The sequence below is a fragment of the Carassius carassius genome, chromosome 2 (genome assembly GCF_963082965.1).
Source record: "Carassius carassius chromosome 2, fCarCar2.1, whole genome shotgun sequence".
NCBI lineage: Eukaryota > Metazoa > Chordata > Actinopteri > Cypriniformes > Cyprinidae > Carassius > Carassius carassius.
In genome coordinates, this window is record NC_081756.1 from 35,417,535 (window position 1) to 35,434,853 (window position 17,319).

General features: G+C 43.6%; 1 protein-coding gene across 1 annotated transcript; it reads right to left on the reverse strand.

Moving 5' to 3' along the window:
- Nucleotides 1-10,071: 10,071 nt before the first annotated feature.
- Nucleotides 10,072-12,873, reverse strand: LOC132097963 (uncharacterized). The gene is made up of 2 exons (XM_059504008.1): nucleotides 12,787-12,873; nucleotides 10,072-11,943 (listed from the first exon to the last, which is right to left on the reverse strand). The coding sequence occupies exon 2, from the start codon at nucleotides 11,386-11,388 to the stop codon at nucleotides 10,456-10,458; it is 933 nt and encodes a 310-aa protein (XP_059359991.1). The 5' UTR covers nucleotides 11,389-11,943; nucleotides 12,787-12,873; the 3' UTR covers nucleotides 10,072-10,455.
- Between the last annotated feature and the right edge of the window lie 4,446 nt (nucleotides 12,874-17,319).

Consider the following 17,319-nt stretch of genomic DNA (forward strand, 5'->3'; position numbering starts at 1 on the left):
CCGCAGCTCACCCTCAATCCGCGCCATCTGGGCGCGATGGTTCGCCGCTGGACTGCCAGTCTCCAGCTCAGCCTTGGCGTGTTAAGGCCCTGTCTCCGCCTCCAGCCTCCGAGCCTCCGAGCCCTGGACTCCTCCTCGGTCCTTCGACCCAGCGGCTCCGCCTTGGCTCTTAGCTTCCTCGTCTCCACCATGGCCTGGCATCCCACCTGCTCCACTGGGCTCCCTCGTCCCTCCGGCTCCACCTTGGTCAGTCGTTGACCATCCGCCGCCTCGGGACTCCATTCCTCTGGTTTCACCTCGTCACTCCATCCCTCCGGCTCTGTCAGGCTCCTCCTTCCCTCTGGTTCCACCTCCATCCTCAGTCACTCCGGCTCCACAGCGGTCTTCCAGGACCCCGCCTCCGCCTTGGTCGCCTGAGCCTTCTGCTCCACCTAGGCCCTCCGTATCCTCGACGTCACCCTAGCTCTGCGGCTGCGCTGCTCCATCTTGGGCTCCTCACCCACCGGTGCAGTCTCCTCCTGTCGGCCCCCTGTTGTCGTCGGCCCCTTCTCCACCATGCCCCCCCCCCCAGTACCCCCACCCTCCCTCCGCTGGTATTCCTCTTGCGGTGCGAGGACGCACCCTTCCGGGAGGGGGTGAACTGTTACGTTTATGAACTTTGTTTCCTTATTTGGTCTTCCTGTTCTAGTTTTGGTTAATTGATGATTCCCCACCTGTCTCCAGTTCCCTCATTACCTTCTGTGTGTTTAAATACCCGGTCTGTTAAGTTCTCCCTCGTCAGTGATTGTATGTGAGGTTATCTGTGAATGTCTATGTTAATGCTTAATGTAATGTAGTATATTGTCTGTATTCTCCTTCTTCCTTTAGTAAACTCCTCATCTGATCCCGATCCTCCTCGAGCACTTTTATCCTTTCGTTTAGCATACATACACACCCATAATTGTAACAGGAACAGAATAAACACATGCAAAAAAGGTGAGGTTTTTAAAACAACTCAGCCTGGCATTACTAATGTAAAATAAGACAAATCACTCCCATTATAATCAGCAAAGTATTCTGACAAGCATCTTGTTTCTTCCTCGGCTCCAGCCAAATCATCTTTTTGTTATGGCTGATTAAAATTATGTATTTTGGACTTTATGGAGTTTATATTGTGTTTCTCTCTATTCCTGTTCACCTGCCCTGTTTAGATCTGTTGCTTTAGTTTCCAATTAGTTAGTTCTGATTTGTTTCCTTGGTTACTTATGATTTGTAGCTGTCACTCATTCTGTAGCTGTCAGGTATTTCGTATTGCTTGGAGGGAAAGTAACATATCCTACAGAAAAGCATTAAAAACTGCTAGATCCGATTACTTTTCTTCTCCTTTAGAAGAAAACAGACATAACCCCAGGTATTTATTCAATACAGTGGCTAAATTAACGAAAAATAAAGCCTCAACAAGTGTTGACATTTCCCAACACCACAGCAGTAATGACTTTATGAACTACTTTACTTCTAAAATCGATACTATTAGAGATACAATTGCAACCATTCAGCCGTCAGCTACAGTATCACATCAGACAGTGCACTATAGACCCCCTGAGGAACAGTTCCACTCATTCTCTACCATAGGAGAGGAAGAATTGTATAAACTTGTTAAATCATCTAAACCAACAACATGTATGTTAGACCCTATACCATCTAAGCTCCTAAAAGAGGTGCTTCCAGAAGTCATAGATCCTCTTTTGACTATTATTAATTCCTCATTGTCATTAGGATATGTCCCCAAAACCTTCAAACTGGCTGTTATTAAGCCTCTCATCAAAAAACCACAACTTGACCCCAAAGAACTAGTTAATTATAGACCAATCTCGAATCTCCCTTTTCTGTCCAAGATACTAGAAAAGGTGGTATCCTCTCAATTATATTCCTTCTTAGAGAAAAATGGTATATGTGAGGATTTCCAGTCAGGATTTAGACCGTATCATAGTACTGAGACTGCTCTCCTTAGAGTTACAAATGATCTGCTCTTATCATCTGATTGTGGGTGTATCTCTCTATTAGTTTTATTTCATCTTAGTGCTGCGTTTGACACAATTGACCACAACATTCTTTTGCATAGACTTGAACACTTTGTTGATATCAGTGGAAGTGCATTAGCATGGTTTAAATCGTACTTATATGACCGCCATCAGTTCGTAGCAGTGAATGAAGATGTATCCTATCGATCACAAGTGCAGTATGGAGTACCTCAAGGCTCAGTACTAGGGCCGCTACTCTTCACGCTTTATATGTTACCCTTGGGAGATGTCATCAGGAAACATGGTGTTAGCTTTCACTTTTATGCTTATGATGCTCAGCTATATATTTCTTCGCAGCCCGGTGAAACACACCAATTTGAAAAACTAATGGATTGCATAGTCGATATAAAAAACTGGATGACGACTAATTTTTTACTGCTAAATTCTGAAAAAACAGAGGTGTTAATTAAAGGACCTAAAAACTCCGCTTGTAATAACCTAGAACACTGTCTAAGACTTGATGGTTGCTATGTCAATTCTTCGTCATCAGTTAGGAACCTAGATGTGCTATTTGATTGCAATCTTTCCTTGGAAGGCCACGTTTCTAGCATTTGTAAAACTGCATTTTTCCATCTCAAAAATATATCTAAATTACGGCCTATGCTCTCAATGTCAAATGCAGAAATGTTAATCCATGCATTTATGACCTCAAGGTTAGATTATTGTAATGCTTTACTGGGTGGTTGTTCTGCACGCTTAGTAAACAAACTACAGCTAGTCCAAAATGCAGCAGCAAGAGTTCTTACTAGAACCAGGAAGTATGACCATATTAGCCCGGTCCTGTCAACATTGCACTGGCTCCCTATCAAGCATCGCATAGATTTTAAAATATTGCTTATTACTTATAAAGCCCTGGATGGTATAGCACCTCAGTATTTGAATGAGCTCCTTTTACATTATAATCCTCTACGTCCGCTACGTTCTCAAAACTCAGGCAATTTGATAATACCTAGAATATCAAAATCAACTGCAGGCGGCAGATCCTTTTCCTATTTGGCGCCCAAACTCTGGAATAACCTACCTAACATTGTTCGGGAGGCAGACACACTATTGCTGTTTAAATCTAGATTAAAGACCCATCTCTTTAACCTGGCATACACATAACATACTAATATGCTTTTATTATCCAAATCAGTTAAAGGATTTTTAGGCTGCATTAATTAGGCAAACCGGAACCGGAAACACTTCCCATAACACCCTATGTACTTGCTACATCATTAGAAGAATGGCATCTACGCTAATATTTGTCTGTTTCTCTCTTGTTCCGAGGTCACCGTGGCCACCAGATCCAGTCTGTGTCCAGATCAGAGGGTCAATGCAGTCACCCGGATCCAGTACGTATCCAGACCAGATGCTGGATCAGCACCTAGAAAGGACCTCTACATCCCTGAAAGACAGCGGAGACCAGGACAACTAGAGCCCCAGATACAGATCCCCTGTAAAGACCTTGTCTCAGAGGAGCACCAGGACAAGACCACAGGAAACAGATGATTCTTCTGCACAATCTGACTTTGCTGCAGCCTGGAATTGAACTACTGGTTTCGTCTGGTCAGAGGAGAACTGGCCCCCCAACTGAGCCTGGTTTCTCCCAAGGTTTTTTTCTCCATTCTTTCACCGATGTAGTTTCGGTTCCTTGCCGCTGTTGCCTCTGGCTTGCTTAGTCTGGGACACTTCATCTACAGCGATATCGTTGACTTGATTGCAAATAAATGCACAGACACTATTTAACTGAAAAGAGATGACATAACTGAATCCAATGATGAACTGCCTTTAACTATCATTTTTGCATTATTGACACTGTTTTCCTAATGAATGTTGTTCAGTTGCTTTGACGCAATGTATTATGTTTAAAGCGCTATATAAATAAAGGTGACTTTGACTTTGACTTTGACTCATTCATTAGTCTCCTTATTTATACTCCCTGTTCTGTCCAGTCATTGCCTGTTATTTTCTTTAACATTGTGTGTGCTACATTTGCTCCTGCGATTCTCCTGTGTGTACTCTTTGTGGATTTATAATTAATGATACATTATTATTATAATTAAAATAATATTTTGGGATTATATGCCATTGTGTGCTTTAAATAGCACTACACAATACAGAATAACTGGCCACTAAGTGAGTATTCTTTTTTCTCCCATATCCACATGGATCTGCCTGCTGTTCAGCTGCTCTGCCTGGAGCAGAAGGTCCATTCACTGGAGGACCATACTGGTGCGATAAGTGTTTTACCACACAGCCTCAGCAAGCCGTCTAAGGCGTGCCTCCCAGCCAATGGTTCCAGAGAGGGCTAAGTGTCTATAGTAGTTGACAAACGGCAGAAACCATTGAAGCTATCTCATTGTGGATGGTTGAGGCCATTCTGTGACTGCCTTGACCTTGGATTCGTCCATTTTTACTCATTGGCGACTGACATGGTAACCCAAGAATGAGGTCTGCTTGACATGGAACTCACACTTTTCAGCCTTGACCTATAGTTGGTTCTCCAGTAGACGAGAGAGAAGAGCCTTGACATGGTTGATGTGTTAATGTAGGCTATTACATACTGATTCAGAAGGTCTTGGAAAATCTCATTAATGAATCATTGGAAAACAGCCGGTGTGTTAGCAAGCCCATATGACATAACCTGATATTCATTGTGCCCTCTAGTGGTGAGGAAGGCAGTTTTCCATGCATTGCCCTCTTTTATTTTGATCAGCTTGTAAGCGCCTTGCGTGTGTCAAGTTTGGTGTAAAAGGTGGCATTTCTGTGTTGTTCAAGGGCTGAAGGTGACATTGTTCAGTCCTCTATAATCAATATATGGTATTAGTATTTCATATTACTTTTTCACAAAGAATCCTGCAGCAGGTGAAGATGTGGATGGGCAGATGAAATCTTAGTTTAGGGCCTCTTCAGTATATTCCTCCATGGCTTGGGTTTCATTTCTGGATCGTGGGTAGACTTTACTTTTAGGAGGCATAGCATTGGGAAGCAGGTCAATGGCACAGTCCTATGGGCGATGAGGTGGTAATCAGACTTCTGCCAAGTTGTTGTAACAGGTAGAGATCTTAATCTTGTTAACCTCTAGGCCAATGGTTCCCAACCTTTTTCAACTTGCGGCCCACACAACCAAAACAAAAAACACATATGTTTGCGCGGCCCACTGCAAAAAAATTAACTGACCACGCTATCGGTCAGAACACGCAGAGCAGAGCATCAGTTTCAATCCGTTTAATAATCATAAAGTATGATGATTAACATTAGTGAGGGAGACAGCCTTTACATAAACTGCAGTTGTTAAATGTCAGGATACTGTAATATGAGCTTGGTCATGATGAGAGGTTTGGGTATTTTGTTCAGTCAACGGGCTGCTGTATAATACTCAGATTAGATGAATATTCTTAGCTCTGTTCAATCTCTGTAATGGCAGCATCCGAGAACATCGAGATGATGAAGCTGAATCAAGTGCAAGTTATATACTTCCAGAAGGGAATCAAATGTACAGGCTATCCACTGTGTGATCTTTACTGCAGCTGGTTTGACTCACGACAGGCTGAATGATTATCAAAGGATGAGAGCTTGATGTATTGTAGATATGTGCAGGACATATGCATACAAGTTTGTGGATGTGTGTGGTTTATTCCTACAAACACAAAGAACAGGAATCTAAAATCAGTAATTAACATAATAAACTAACATATTGACATACATTATAGGCTGCTCTCCTCAGGCTGTAATACAATAGTAGAAAATGTCACAGACACAGACTGTCAATTGGTTCATACTGACATCTGCACGTATTCGCGCACACGTACCGATACGTGATGCGTGTATTTCAAAATCAAAGTCTAAAAGTGCATCGTTTGGAGTGCATCGTCTCTGGAGTGCATCGTTTATCCACTTCAGAGTCAGGTATTGTTGGAAGAGTAATCAGCCGAGCAACTGGTCTGGTATAAACCTTATCCTTGACTTGGATATCTGCAGACCTCACGTGACCATCTGCACTACAGTGTACTGCAACTACTCTACCAATGGGCCAGAGTGCTCTGGGGAATTGTGGGTCTATCAACAGAACTACTGAGCCCACTGTCAGATCCTCTGGGGCTCCATGCCATTTCTGCCTGTGCTGCAAGGTTGGCAAATAACTCTGAATGAACCTGGCCCAGAAGTGATCCGCTATAACTTGGCAATGTCGCCATCTTCGTCTGCTCAGTCCTTCACTCTCAGGATACACTACTTGAGGCAGTGCCCCATCTGGCCGCCCCATGAGGAGAACATTTGGGGTGATAGCATCCAAGTCAACAACATAAGACGAGGTGTAACCCAGCGGCTTTCAAATTTAAGATAGCCTCAACTTCGAGTAGAACTGTGTGCAGTACCTCTTCAGAGATTGGCTGAACTCCTATGACTGTGTACAAAGCTGCCTTGACAGACTTGATTTCCCGCTCCCACGTACCCCCAAAATGAGGTGCGGCAGGAGGATTGAAATGGAAATCAATCTTCTGTTTGGCAAGAAGTTGTCTGAGATCTGAGGACATACTGCGGAAGCATTCACTGAGCTGGCAATGAATCTTCTGAGACTCATCAGAAAGGAGTCGGCATCCATCCCGTGTGTGAGGTCCAAGTGCACTGCTCGGGTGGTGAGGCACTTATAAATGATACCCCATCTCTTTTCTGAAAGCCTCCCCAATTTGACTTGGAATGGTCCAAAACAATCTACTCCAGTCGAGTAGAACGCTGGCTTGTATAACCGTAAATGGGCTACTGGTAAATCAGACATCTTTTGGATTGATGGCCTGGATTTCCATCTCCTGCACTCTTGAGATTGATGCTGATGCTGAGGCTACTCCGACATACCATCCTTCCAGCTTTGAGACGACTCAGCTCCTCTGCAAAGCACTCTGATTGACTTCTACGGAAAACCGTCAACTCTGCTTGCCGATAGTCCTCTGCAGACAAGGGCTTCTTCAGGCCAGCCGCCCCATGAGCCTCCTCTGCTACTGCCTCTACCAGAGCTTTCCAAGATGAGAATGACTGGCCTAGAGTGGCTTCTTTTTCATCCACACTGCATACCACTCCACATGAAGTTGGCTTCCTGTATTCTGAGGTATCAAGTCCTGACACCTCTCCCGGTGAGGATGGCCATTCAGCAGGTCTTTTAAGGAGGAAGGATGGGCCTTGACTCCAACGATTGGGCGTGCCTAATTCCGCTAAGGTCTTTCCCCTGGTGACATCGTCGGCTGGGTTCTGTGCAGAGTCCACATAGCGCCAGGTACACCCTGCTGTGAGCTCCTGGATCTCTGCCACACGAGTACCCACGAACACCTTGAAGCGGCATGACTCAGACCGCAACCATGTCAGCACTGTCGTCGAGTCACTCCAAAGAACAATCTGATCCAACTTCACTGTCAGCTCTCTCTCTATGGTCTTAGCAAGTTGAGCTGCTGTCAAGGCACCACAAAGTTCAAGACGGGCAACAGAATGCTGTTTGTGGGGTGCTACTCTGGATCTGGCTGCTATGAAAGCCAAATAGACTCTACCCTGAGTGTCTTCTGTCCTCATGTAAGACACTGACCCATAAGCTTTTTCGGAGGCATCACTAAACACATGAATCTGCCGAGAGGCGATCTCCTGTTGGGTATGAGTGGGAGCATAAGGTCTGGGCAGCGAAATACTCGACAACAAGGGCAACTCAGATTCCCAGTCCATCCATGCCCGTTGCAAGTCTGCGGGTAAGAGGGGGTCGTCCCAATCACGCGGTTTGTCCCACATGCTTTGGACAATCAGCTTGGCGCGAGTTGTGTAGGGTGCTATAAATCCCAGGGGGTCTTATTGTCTGGCGACCACTTTATAGACATTTCTCATGGTCAGGGATGTGTACTGTAGAGTCTTGTAGCCTAAGGTGTCTGTCTCCCACTGCCAACTGAGCCCAAGGATCGGTTCTGACAATCCAGACTCATTCTTTGAGAGCCATCCCTCCATGTTATCTGACCTTGCTTCTGTTGGGAGGTGCTGAAGAACTTCTGGTTTATTGCAAGCCCATTGCCTGATCTCAAACCCTCCAGAGGATAACACTGACCTGAGACTGTCAACCAACACCTTGGCTTCGTCTGTATTGGGCACACTCTGGAGAAAATTGTCCACATAAAAGCAGTGTTCCACTGAATGTGTCACTACCCCTCCTGGCCCAGGATGATCTCTTGCATGCATCTGAAGAGCAAAAGTGGCACAGCACGGTGAGTAGGCAGTACCGAAGGGTAAGACTTGCCACTCGTAGATATCAGGGCTTTCATCCCGTCTCATATCACGCCATATGAATCTAAGAAGTGACCTATCCTCCGGTAGGAGTCGAACCTGATGGAACATTGCTCGAATGTCGCCACTAACTGCTACCGCGTGTTCCCTAAAGCGCAACAGTACTCCCAGGAGTGAGGGGCCAAGCGTAGGACCGGGAAGGAGTGTGTCATTCAGACTTGTACCTTGGAACTTGAAGGAACAGTTGAAGACCAAACGCTTCTTCCCGTTGTGGCTCACAACATGGTGTGGAATGTAACACGACTCATCTGTAGTAGAGGTCTCTTTGGGGTCAACTTCCTTGACTGCTCCATCTTCCACTAACTTGTGGATCGCTGCACTGTGCTCCTGTGCTCGTAATGGGTCCTGACCCAAGCGTCTTTCAAGACTCCGGAGGTTAGGTAGGACGGCTTTGATAGGCGCTCTAAGTGGGGGAACATTCGGCTTCCGTAACAACGGCGTTGCATATCTAAGAATGTTTCCAACTTGCACTCGTTTCGAGTCCTGGCTTCCAACAGCTCCACGCCTTCTCTATCCTGCTTCGATCGCATAGCCAGCTTACTGCTCTGATATGGCAAGATATCCATCTTCCAAAGCCTCTCCACATCCTGCAAAAGATCGGCAGTTTGGCTCAAAACACAAGTCAGAAGACATTGTTGAGTAGGGGACATCCATTGTGTGAAATGTGCTGGCCCTTGAAGCGTCCATCCCAGCCTTGTGCGAATGGCTGCAGGTCCTCCTGGAGGGCCCAATCTCACTGGCTCAACAGGGGTAAGTAAGTTCGGATAGTCTGCTCCAATCAGAATGAGTGGCTTAACCCGTTCAAATGACTCCAGGGGGAGATCAGCCAAGTGCTTATACCTTCTCTTCAAACTGGCCACTGGATAGGAATGGTCTGCTAGACCCAAGCGCTGTGAGGTGAACGCTTCCCTAATCCGAAAGTTCGTCTTGGGATTTGCAAGGGGCGATATAGTGAACCAGACAGCAGATCCTCGAAGTGTCTGAACTTCCTGACGGATGGTACGGAGGGCGAGCTCTTCTTGCTTCTTCTGCAAGTTTAAGATGTCAACTGCTTCTGGGAGGAGCATTGTGCGTTCTGACCCATCATCCAGAATCGCATAGGTGTCTTACGTTCTGCCTCCATTGCGCAGTAACACTCTTACAACTTTCAACAATACACGAGAAGTAGCCGAGGGCCGATCTACATAAAGAACGTCTGTGCTGGTACTTACCAGGCAACTCTCAGATTTCAGCGGCACGGCTGAAGAACGTGAGTTGGCATCATGCAAGACTCTCAAGTGCTTCCCATTACACACATCAAATAACCTCTTAAGATCACACTGGGCCGCTATATGTGCTCTGGCACATCTCCAACATCTCTTATTGATCCTTATCCATTCAATAACCTCCTCTCTCGTGAGCTTCTTTATAGCTGGACATTTATTGAGGAAGTGTTCTGTACACTCACAAAATGGGCAGTACGGATTTACTCTGCTCTTCCGTTGCTGCACTGAAGGGCCTTCCGTTTTAACCGCTCTGCCCTGTCCACTCTCCGATCCATGCAACACTGTAGCTGCTGGTCTGCTGTGTTTCCTCTCAACTCGATAGCCTGATGTTCCCTGGCCACCAACACCTGAAGTGGAGTCATAGCCTTGGCACCATGACTCATAACATAGCCATTTTGCAAGGTCCAGCAATGTATGCGTGTGACCAGGATGCTGGAACATCTGACGACGGAAGTCTGCTCGCATCTCTGGTGGACGCTTGGTGAGCAATCAAGCAACATGTGAGCCACATCGTAATTCAACCTCCCCATCTGGACCTAACGTCTGCAGCATACCCACAAGCGACTGCACCTGCAGAGAAAACCTCTCAAAGGCAGCTATATCCCCTCTTCTTACCTCAGGTGAATCCATCACCGCAGCGATCCTCTTCAAGGCGACTTGATGCGGCTGTCCAAACTTCTCTGTTAAGGCGATCATTGTGTCGGTATATGTCATAGGTGAATTAATAAAGGAGTCTGCAATGAGACACGCTTCATCTAGCTTTACATGATCCACCAGAATCTGGTACTTAAAAAGCTCTGAAGCATCGGCCGGTAACAGATTAGTTAGGGCTAACTTCAGATGAGAGAACTCCATCGGGTCATTACGGATGAAAAGGGGAATCTTCGGCGTAGACCCCGGTACTCCCCTACCAGTGTCACTGACCCAGGGGAGAAATGTGTACTTCGAGTAGGGTATGATTGATTCATGCCAGGTCGGACTCCACTCCTCCCTGCAGAGCCCACATCTGAATGATAAACAGGGGGTGGATGTGAAACAGTAGAATAAGTTGCTGGCCTCGGAGTACAAACCTTGGCATTGTACTGATCAAAACCTCCTCTAGTCTGGGAAGGGCCTACTATTCTCGGGGTGGAGTGAGAATGAGTGGGAGTCAGGATATTAGAGGCCACACTATCTTTCATGAGCTGCAACTTGCTCATCATCCGATCCAAGACATTGATCACTCGCATTTCTTCACCAACTGCACACATCGGAGGGTAATCTGTTGTAGGCCAAGGCGGGGGAGGTAACTCTTCATTAGGCTCCTCTGCCTCTGAAGCCTGAAAGTCATCCGATATAGCAAGGGGTGGCATGGGCCATCTCTCTCTGGACTGATCTCGCTGTACTGCTAATGGCGCTCTGGCTGAGGCTGTCAATTTACCCTCTCTAGTATCATGATGTGAAACCGAATCATACCGCATACTCTCACTCAGTAACCTGCTCTGTGGTACTCCCTCCGCTCTGTAAGGCATAGGGGTGTAAGATTGTCTGGACGTGTCTAGGAAGCTCTCCTCGAAGCTTAGAGAGTTATCATCTGGAGGCGGGTAAAGCTCATTCCATGTCACATGAGATTGTGAGCTTTGGCTTTCTCTTGGTGTGGGCGGTGCCACTGAACTCTGTCTCTGGTAATGCATAGCACTGACCTCATAGTCTTTCAAATAAGAGGGCTGTCTGATTAAACGCTTAGGCCGGGTGGACATGGCCTCTGATACTCCAACACTCTGCTGCATGCTCCCAGCACAGCTACTAATCCGGCTCGAAGGACCACTTATTGTAGCAAAGAGCTATCTGAATTACTAAGGCTAGCAAGGTATAGTAGTGAACCAGGTGTGTCGGTCAGAACACGCAGAGCAGAGCATCAGTTTCAATCCGTTTAATAATCATAAAGTATGATGATTAACATTAGTGAGGGAGACAGCCTTTACATAAACTGCAGTTGTTAAAAGTCAGGATACTGTAATATGAGCTTGGTCACGATGAGAGGTTTGGGTATTTTGTTCAGTCAACGGGCTGCTGTATAATACTCAGATTAGATGAATATTCTTAGCTCTGTTCAATCTCTGTAATGGCAGCATCCGAGAACATCGAGATGATGGAGCTGAATCAAGTGCAAGTTATATACTTCCAGAAGGGAATCAAATGTACAGGCTATCCACTGTGTGATCTTTACTGCAGTTGGTTTGACTCACGACAGGCTGAATGATTATCAAAGGATGAGAGCTTTATGTATTGTAGATATGTGCAGGACATATGCATACAAGTTTGTGGATGTGTGTGGTTTATTCCTACAAACACAAAGAACAGGAATCTAACATCAGTAATTAACATAATAAACTAACATATTGACATACATTATAGGCTGCTCCCCTCAGGCTGTAATACGATAGTAGAAACACTGAATATAACAACACATTCACTGATATCTACATGATCTATAATATGGGTATTAACATTGTAACTTCAACTGCAATCATAACTACCTCAGACGCAGCACATCTCGTGCAATAACTGCGTCACAACTATAAACCAAACAAAAGTGTAAAACGATCATTACTCACTCCTACAAGACGCACACGGCACAAATACAGTCAAGCTGAGGCCGATAAATGATAATGAACGTTTCTGGCACTCGTTATACAGAGAGATTATGCAGTTATGCAGAGACGTACCGATACGTGATGCGCGTATTTCAAAATCAAAGTCCTCAACAGATTCAATGCAGCAGCACTCTGTCGCTCTCTTTATCGCCTTTTGCACAGTTTAATATGTATTTTTTCTTTATATATATGATTCTATATGAAATGATGTTATTATGTTATGACTTAGACATTTTTACATATATGAACAATATTATTTCTTTTAATAGTAATTGGCGACCCACCTGCAATACCATCGCGGCCCACAGGTTGAAAACCACTGCTCTAGGCTTTCAATGCTAGTCGTGAGACACGGTTGGGGTTTTTCAGCCAAGCAGTGACTTTCACAAAAATTTGACCAATGAGTTTGCTCACCATGATGGCAGGAAATGCTGGGGTCATGAATGGATAGCCATGGGTATCCGAGAATATCTTTGTGCAACTAACAAACAACTATAAACCAAACAACAATGTAAAACGATCATTACTCACTCCTACAAGACGCACACGGCACAAATACAGTCAAGCTGAGGCTGATAAATGATAATGAACGTTTCTGGCACTCGTTATGCAGAGAGATTATGCAGTTATGCAGACACGTACCGATACGTGATGCGCGTATTTCAAAATCAAAGTCCTCAACAGATTCAATGCAGCAGCACTCTGTCGCTCTCTTTATCGCATTTTGCACAGTTTAATATGTATTTTTTCTTTATATATATGATTCTATATGAAATGATTTTATCATGGATAGCCATGGGTATCCGAGAATATCTTTGTGCATAGGGGAGTCAGTAACAGACAGGTAGACTGATCCTTGATGAAACAGACATAGATTGTTAGTGGCTTTGTCTGGTTGGTGATTCCCTCTCTGAATAAGGCATCATCCACTGCATTGATCTTGATAGGAGGGATACATAGCTGAGTAGTGATGTTATACTTTTGCATTAGGTCTTGTTTTATCAGGTATAGAGCGGCTCCAGAATCAATCATCGCTGTTAATTCAACAGAAGTCTGTTCAGTCTTTAGGGTAAAAGGGAGCTTAAAAGACTTGTTACTTAGCAGTGAAAAATCTTCAATATTTACCCAAGGAGCTGTTCGTATCTTATGTGGACATCATTTCATCCACTCTGAGCAGCGAGCATTCTGAACTCAACAGCATAATTAGCTGCAGTATGGTTAACTTGTGATATGTGAAGAATCTAGGTTGATTTATCCTTGCCCCCAGCAGGATATTCAAACATTTCTCGTTATTGTTGGATGAAATAATCAAAGGAGATTCTAAACTGTGTCTGTGTCCCAAACTGCTGCAGCCTAGTCAATCACTGTAGCGGTCAATATTGTCATCATACATGCGCTTTTCTTTTCATCTGACTCAAACTTATCCCTTTCATGATCACAGTAGATTCTTTCTAGGTGAATGTGTCTATACTGCTCTGCAGATCCATCAAACTTATAAGGTTATGCAAAGCTTACCATCTTTGGCATTGAAAGCAATAGGACATAGCGAAACAGATGCTTGACAGGCTGGAGTTTAGCAAGCTGCTCTTGGTAGTCTTTTAATACCCAATTTTGATAAGCAAACGCCTCTTGCAGATTCGAAACTTCTGCTGGATTCACTGGTGGCAAAGTATTCGGTAACAATGAGGTTGAGGCAGAGTTAGAATCCATATGCGGAAGTTTATTAACAGAAGACTTCATAAACAGAAACATTAAGACAGGAAGAGGGTCAAAACCAAAGTAGCAGTCAAATTCGTCAGCATACACAAGGGTAATCAAAAAGGCAAAGCTGAGCCTTTGCCTTTTGATCTAAACCCAAATATCAGTCCAATCAGGCCACCAAAACAAAAGGGATAATCCAGGCAATCGAGAAACAGGGCATCAGGCAGAATCATACAGAGGACAGGCAAGCAGATAACAGGGAAAACGTTCAGTAAGGCAGTAGAACTGGCAATACTTTGTAATGTCCAAAAAGCCAAATAGCAGCCAAACAGGAAATGATCACAGAAGCAGTAGAGGGAGTAGCACACAGTCAGCACTCAGTACTCCCTCTGCTGGCGTGGTGTTACATTGAGCACATCTTTTATTTTTCCATACATTTTTTTATATTCTTGTTATTTTATTATTTATTTTGCTATTATGTATTTGTGTCGAAATGTAATATTTTGTTCTCATTTTTATTTATAGCCGAAAATGTCATTTTACTGCTTTATTGTTTGTATTTCTTTGGTGTTTTGTTTGCTGGGGTAAAAAATATTGCTGAATTTCAACGTGTGGTGAATCTGTGCACTTGATATTAAATAGAAAATTCCAGTAAAGTTATTGAATCAAATGACTTTGAATTGTAAAATATATTCTGAAAACTCCTATTACCAATATATACATCATGTTTATTTGTAGACAGGTTATCTAGTAGGCTAACATACTCATTGTTTTGCTCAGGAACAAAGTCAGTGGAATTGTAAATGCTGCCCATTTCTCAGAGAGGGTTGTAGATTCTCCAGCCAAGCACTGACTTTGGCAGGAGAACCAACACCATTTAGGTGGAAACGATAATTTTATGCCTCTACAAAACAAAACAATTCCCAGACAAAAAAAAAACACTCACAGACTTTCAATGTTATGTGATGTCCCCAGAAACCCTATTAAATCAGTTTTGTTGATTCATTGACTGCAAACATGCTCATCTATTCTACATTTAAATGGAGAAACAATTGGTTCTGGTCACACCAAATATGGATTACAAATCTCAAACGTACTGAAACATTGAGCATATTGCCAACGTGTGAGAGCCAGATAGTACATCCATACAATGGAAGCATTTAGTGTGCCAGAATTTCCCAGCACTCCTGCTAAGCATGCCTGCTAATCCCATCAATGACTCTGCAATCGTGAATGTTTTTGTTGAACGTTCCATGTGCCTGACATGCCGATAAAAGCTTGAATGGTGAATGAGATCCAATGGGAAGTGCTGACTTAATCTAGCTATTAGCACTGATAGGACGTAATGTGTGTAATAGTCCTCGGCTGAAAAGAGGGATTAAGAGATGCCAATCAAGGCACTAGCATCACCTTCTGCAGCAACTGAGTTATAATGATAAAATTGAGGCATTCCAACAGGTTGACTGGACAGATGTTGTTTACATGCTTTGTGCCTATTTTCCCTCCTGAGAAAGGCAGACTGATATGTAAATAGACATTCTGATACAACAGAAGCCTCACCCTGATGTGTTGTCATTACAATAATTCTAGTAGCGAGGTGTATATAGTTTAACGGGAAAGATTTCAGCACCAGACAACTGAGTAGAGTGAGAGAGGGAGCGCATGTGTGTGCATTCAGTGACCTTTAGATTGTAATTTATTTGAATTGTGATTCTGCATGGTGAGACTTTTATATGCAGAACTTACAGGTTTCACTTGTAGAAGGTCATTACATATAAACATGACACATTTCTCAGAATTAAATACAACAGGCAAAGCTAGCTATGGTGGATGTATACTAATCATTAAAATAAGCACATTTAATTTTTAGATTATCAGTCCCGGTTGGATCCCAAACTTTTTTTAGGTTTGTGTTTGACAAAAAGAAAAAAAAGTGTAGAGTTACATTAATTGCTATCAAAACCAGGCTATGCGATTTTATACAAGACACGTTTACAATTTATCTCTCTAAACAGATGCAAGACTATGAGGACCTAAATTTATTTTGGGCATGAGGTAAATGTAATATTGGAGCTGTTCACTGAACTTTCTTCATTTCTGTTCTCCCATTCTCTTTTTCAGTCTTCACATCCTCACATCTACGTCCTCTCTCTCTCTCTCTCTCTCTCTCGTTTCCGGTTACGCGTGCACGTGCACGTGCGTGGGTGAGTGACCGAGAGGTGTGTGAGCGTCTGAGTGAGCGCTGACAGGTTTTTTTCTCTGTAAGTTTTCCCTTTCATCTCTTTTTTTTCTTGCGGGTCTGTTAATGCTTTAAGGGCGATTTTTTCTTAACTCTGTGTGTTAAGTGCTGCTGAAATGGGGACACATTCTGATGGTCTTTCAATGTTAACTGCCCGGCATGGATGTAAATGCATGCCGGATGAATCAATCACAGTTGAAGATGTTTTAAATGCGATTGGAGTTGATTTAGGTGCGAGTAATATCTTATCGGCATCTAGAATGAATAAAGCCATCGTTGTTTTTCTAAAAGAAGAGTCCATGGTAGATGATTTGGTTGAGCGTGGTTTATCTGTGGGGAATGTTTTCATGTCAGTTTTACCGCTATCTAATCTGGCAAAGAAAGTGATGTTATCTAATGTACCCCCGTTTATTTCTAACAACTCATTAGAACGCTTACATGTTCGCTACGGCAAATTAGTGGGACCAATAAAGATGATTCCTCTTTGCCTTAAAAAACGCCAAACACATATGGTGTTGAACGCGGATTGTCAATCTTTAAATGTTTCTGCAAAGATTACTGTGCAAGGCAAGGGTTACAAAATATTTATTAGTACAGAATCGATGAAATGTTTCAATTGCGCCAGATATGGACATATAAAGCAGGCAGCTACAGAAAACCATAGTGTGGGTGAGAGCATCAATGAAAATAATGAAGATGTAGAACAAGTTGCAACGATGACTCTGTCTGGTGATAGAGATCATCAAATTGAATCTGAATCACTAAGTAATGTGAGTGCAAATGAACAGTCTGTTGAGACACGTTTGCATGTTGGAATTGTAAATGATTCTGTAATAGTGACTGCAGGAGAAAATGAATTGGGTGTTCCTGATGGACAGATAAGAGTTGCGGGAGAGACTCAAATGTTGGTTGAAAATCTATTTCAGAATATAATAGACACAAAACCACTGGAGCCAGAGCTAGGAGAATCCCAACCGGTTGATGATGTTAGTACTGATAGTGCCACATCGGATGAAACAGGTGTGACTGAAATGAATTCTCAAGGAAATACTGAAGGGAAAGCCTCTGTTTTTAAATTGAAGTCTTATTATTCTGTCCAGCAGATAAATAATTTCCTTGATGCC

Bases quoted from the DNA above. Each gene is read 5' to 3' on its own strand.
- LOC132097963 (XM_059504008.1), bottom strand. From the start codon at position 11,388: ATGCAGCAGAGTGTTGGAGTATCAGAGGCCATGTCCACCCGGCCTAAG.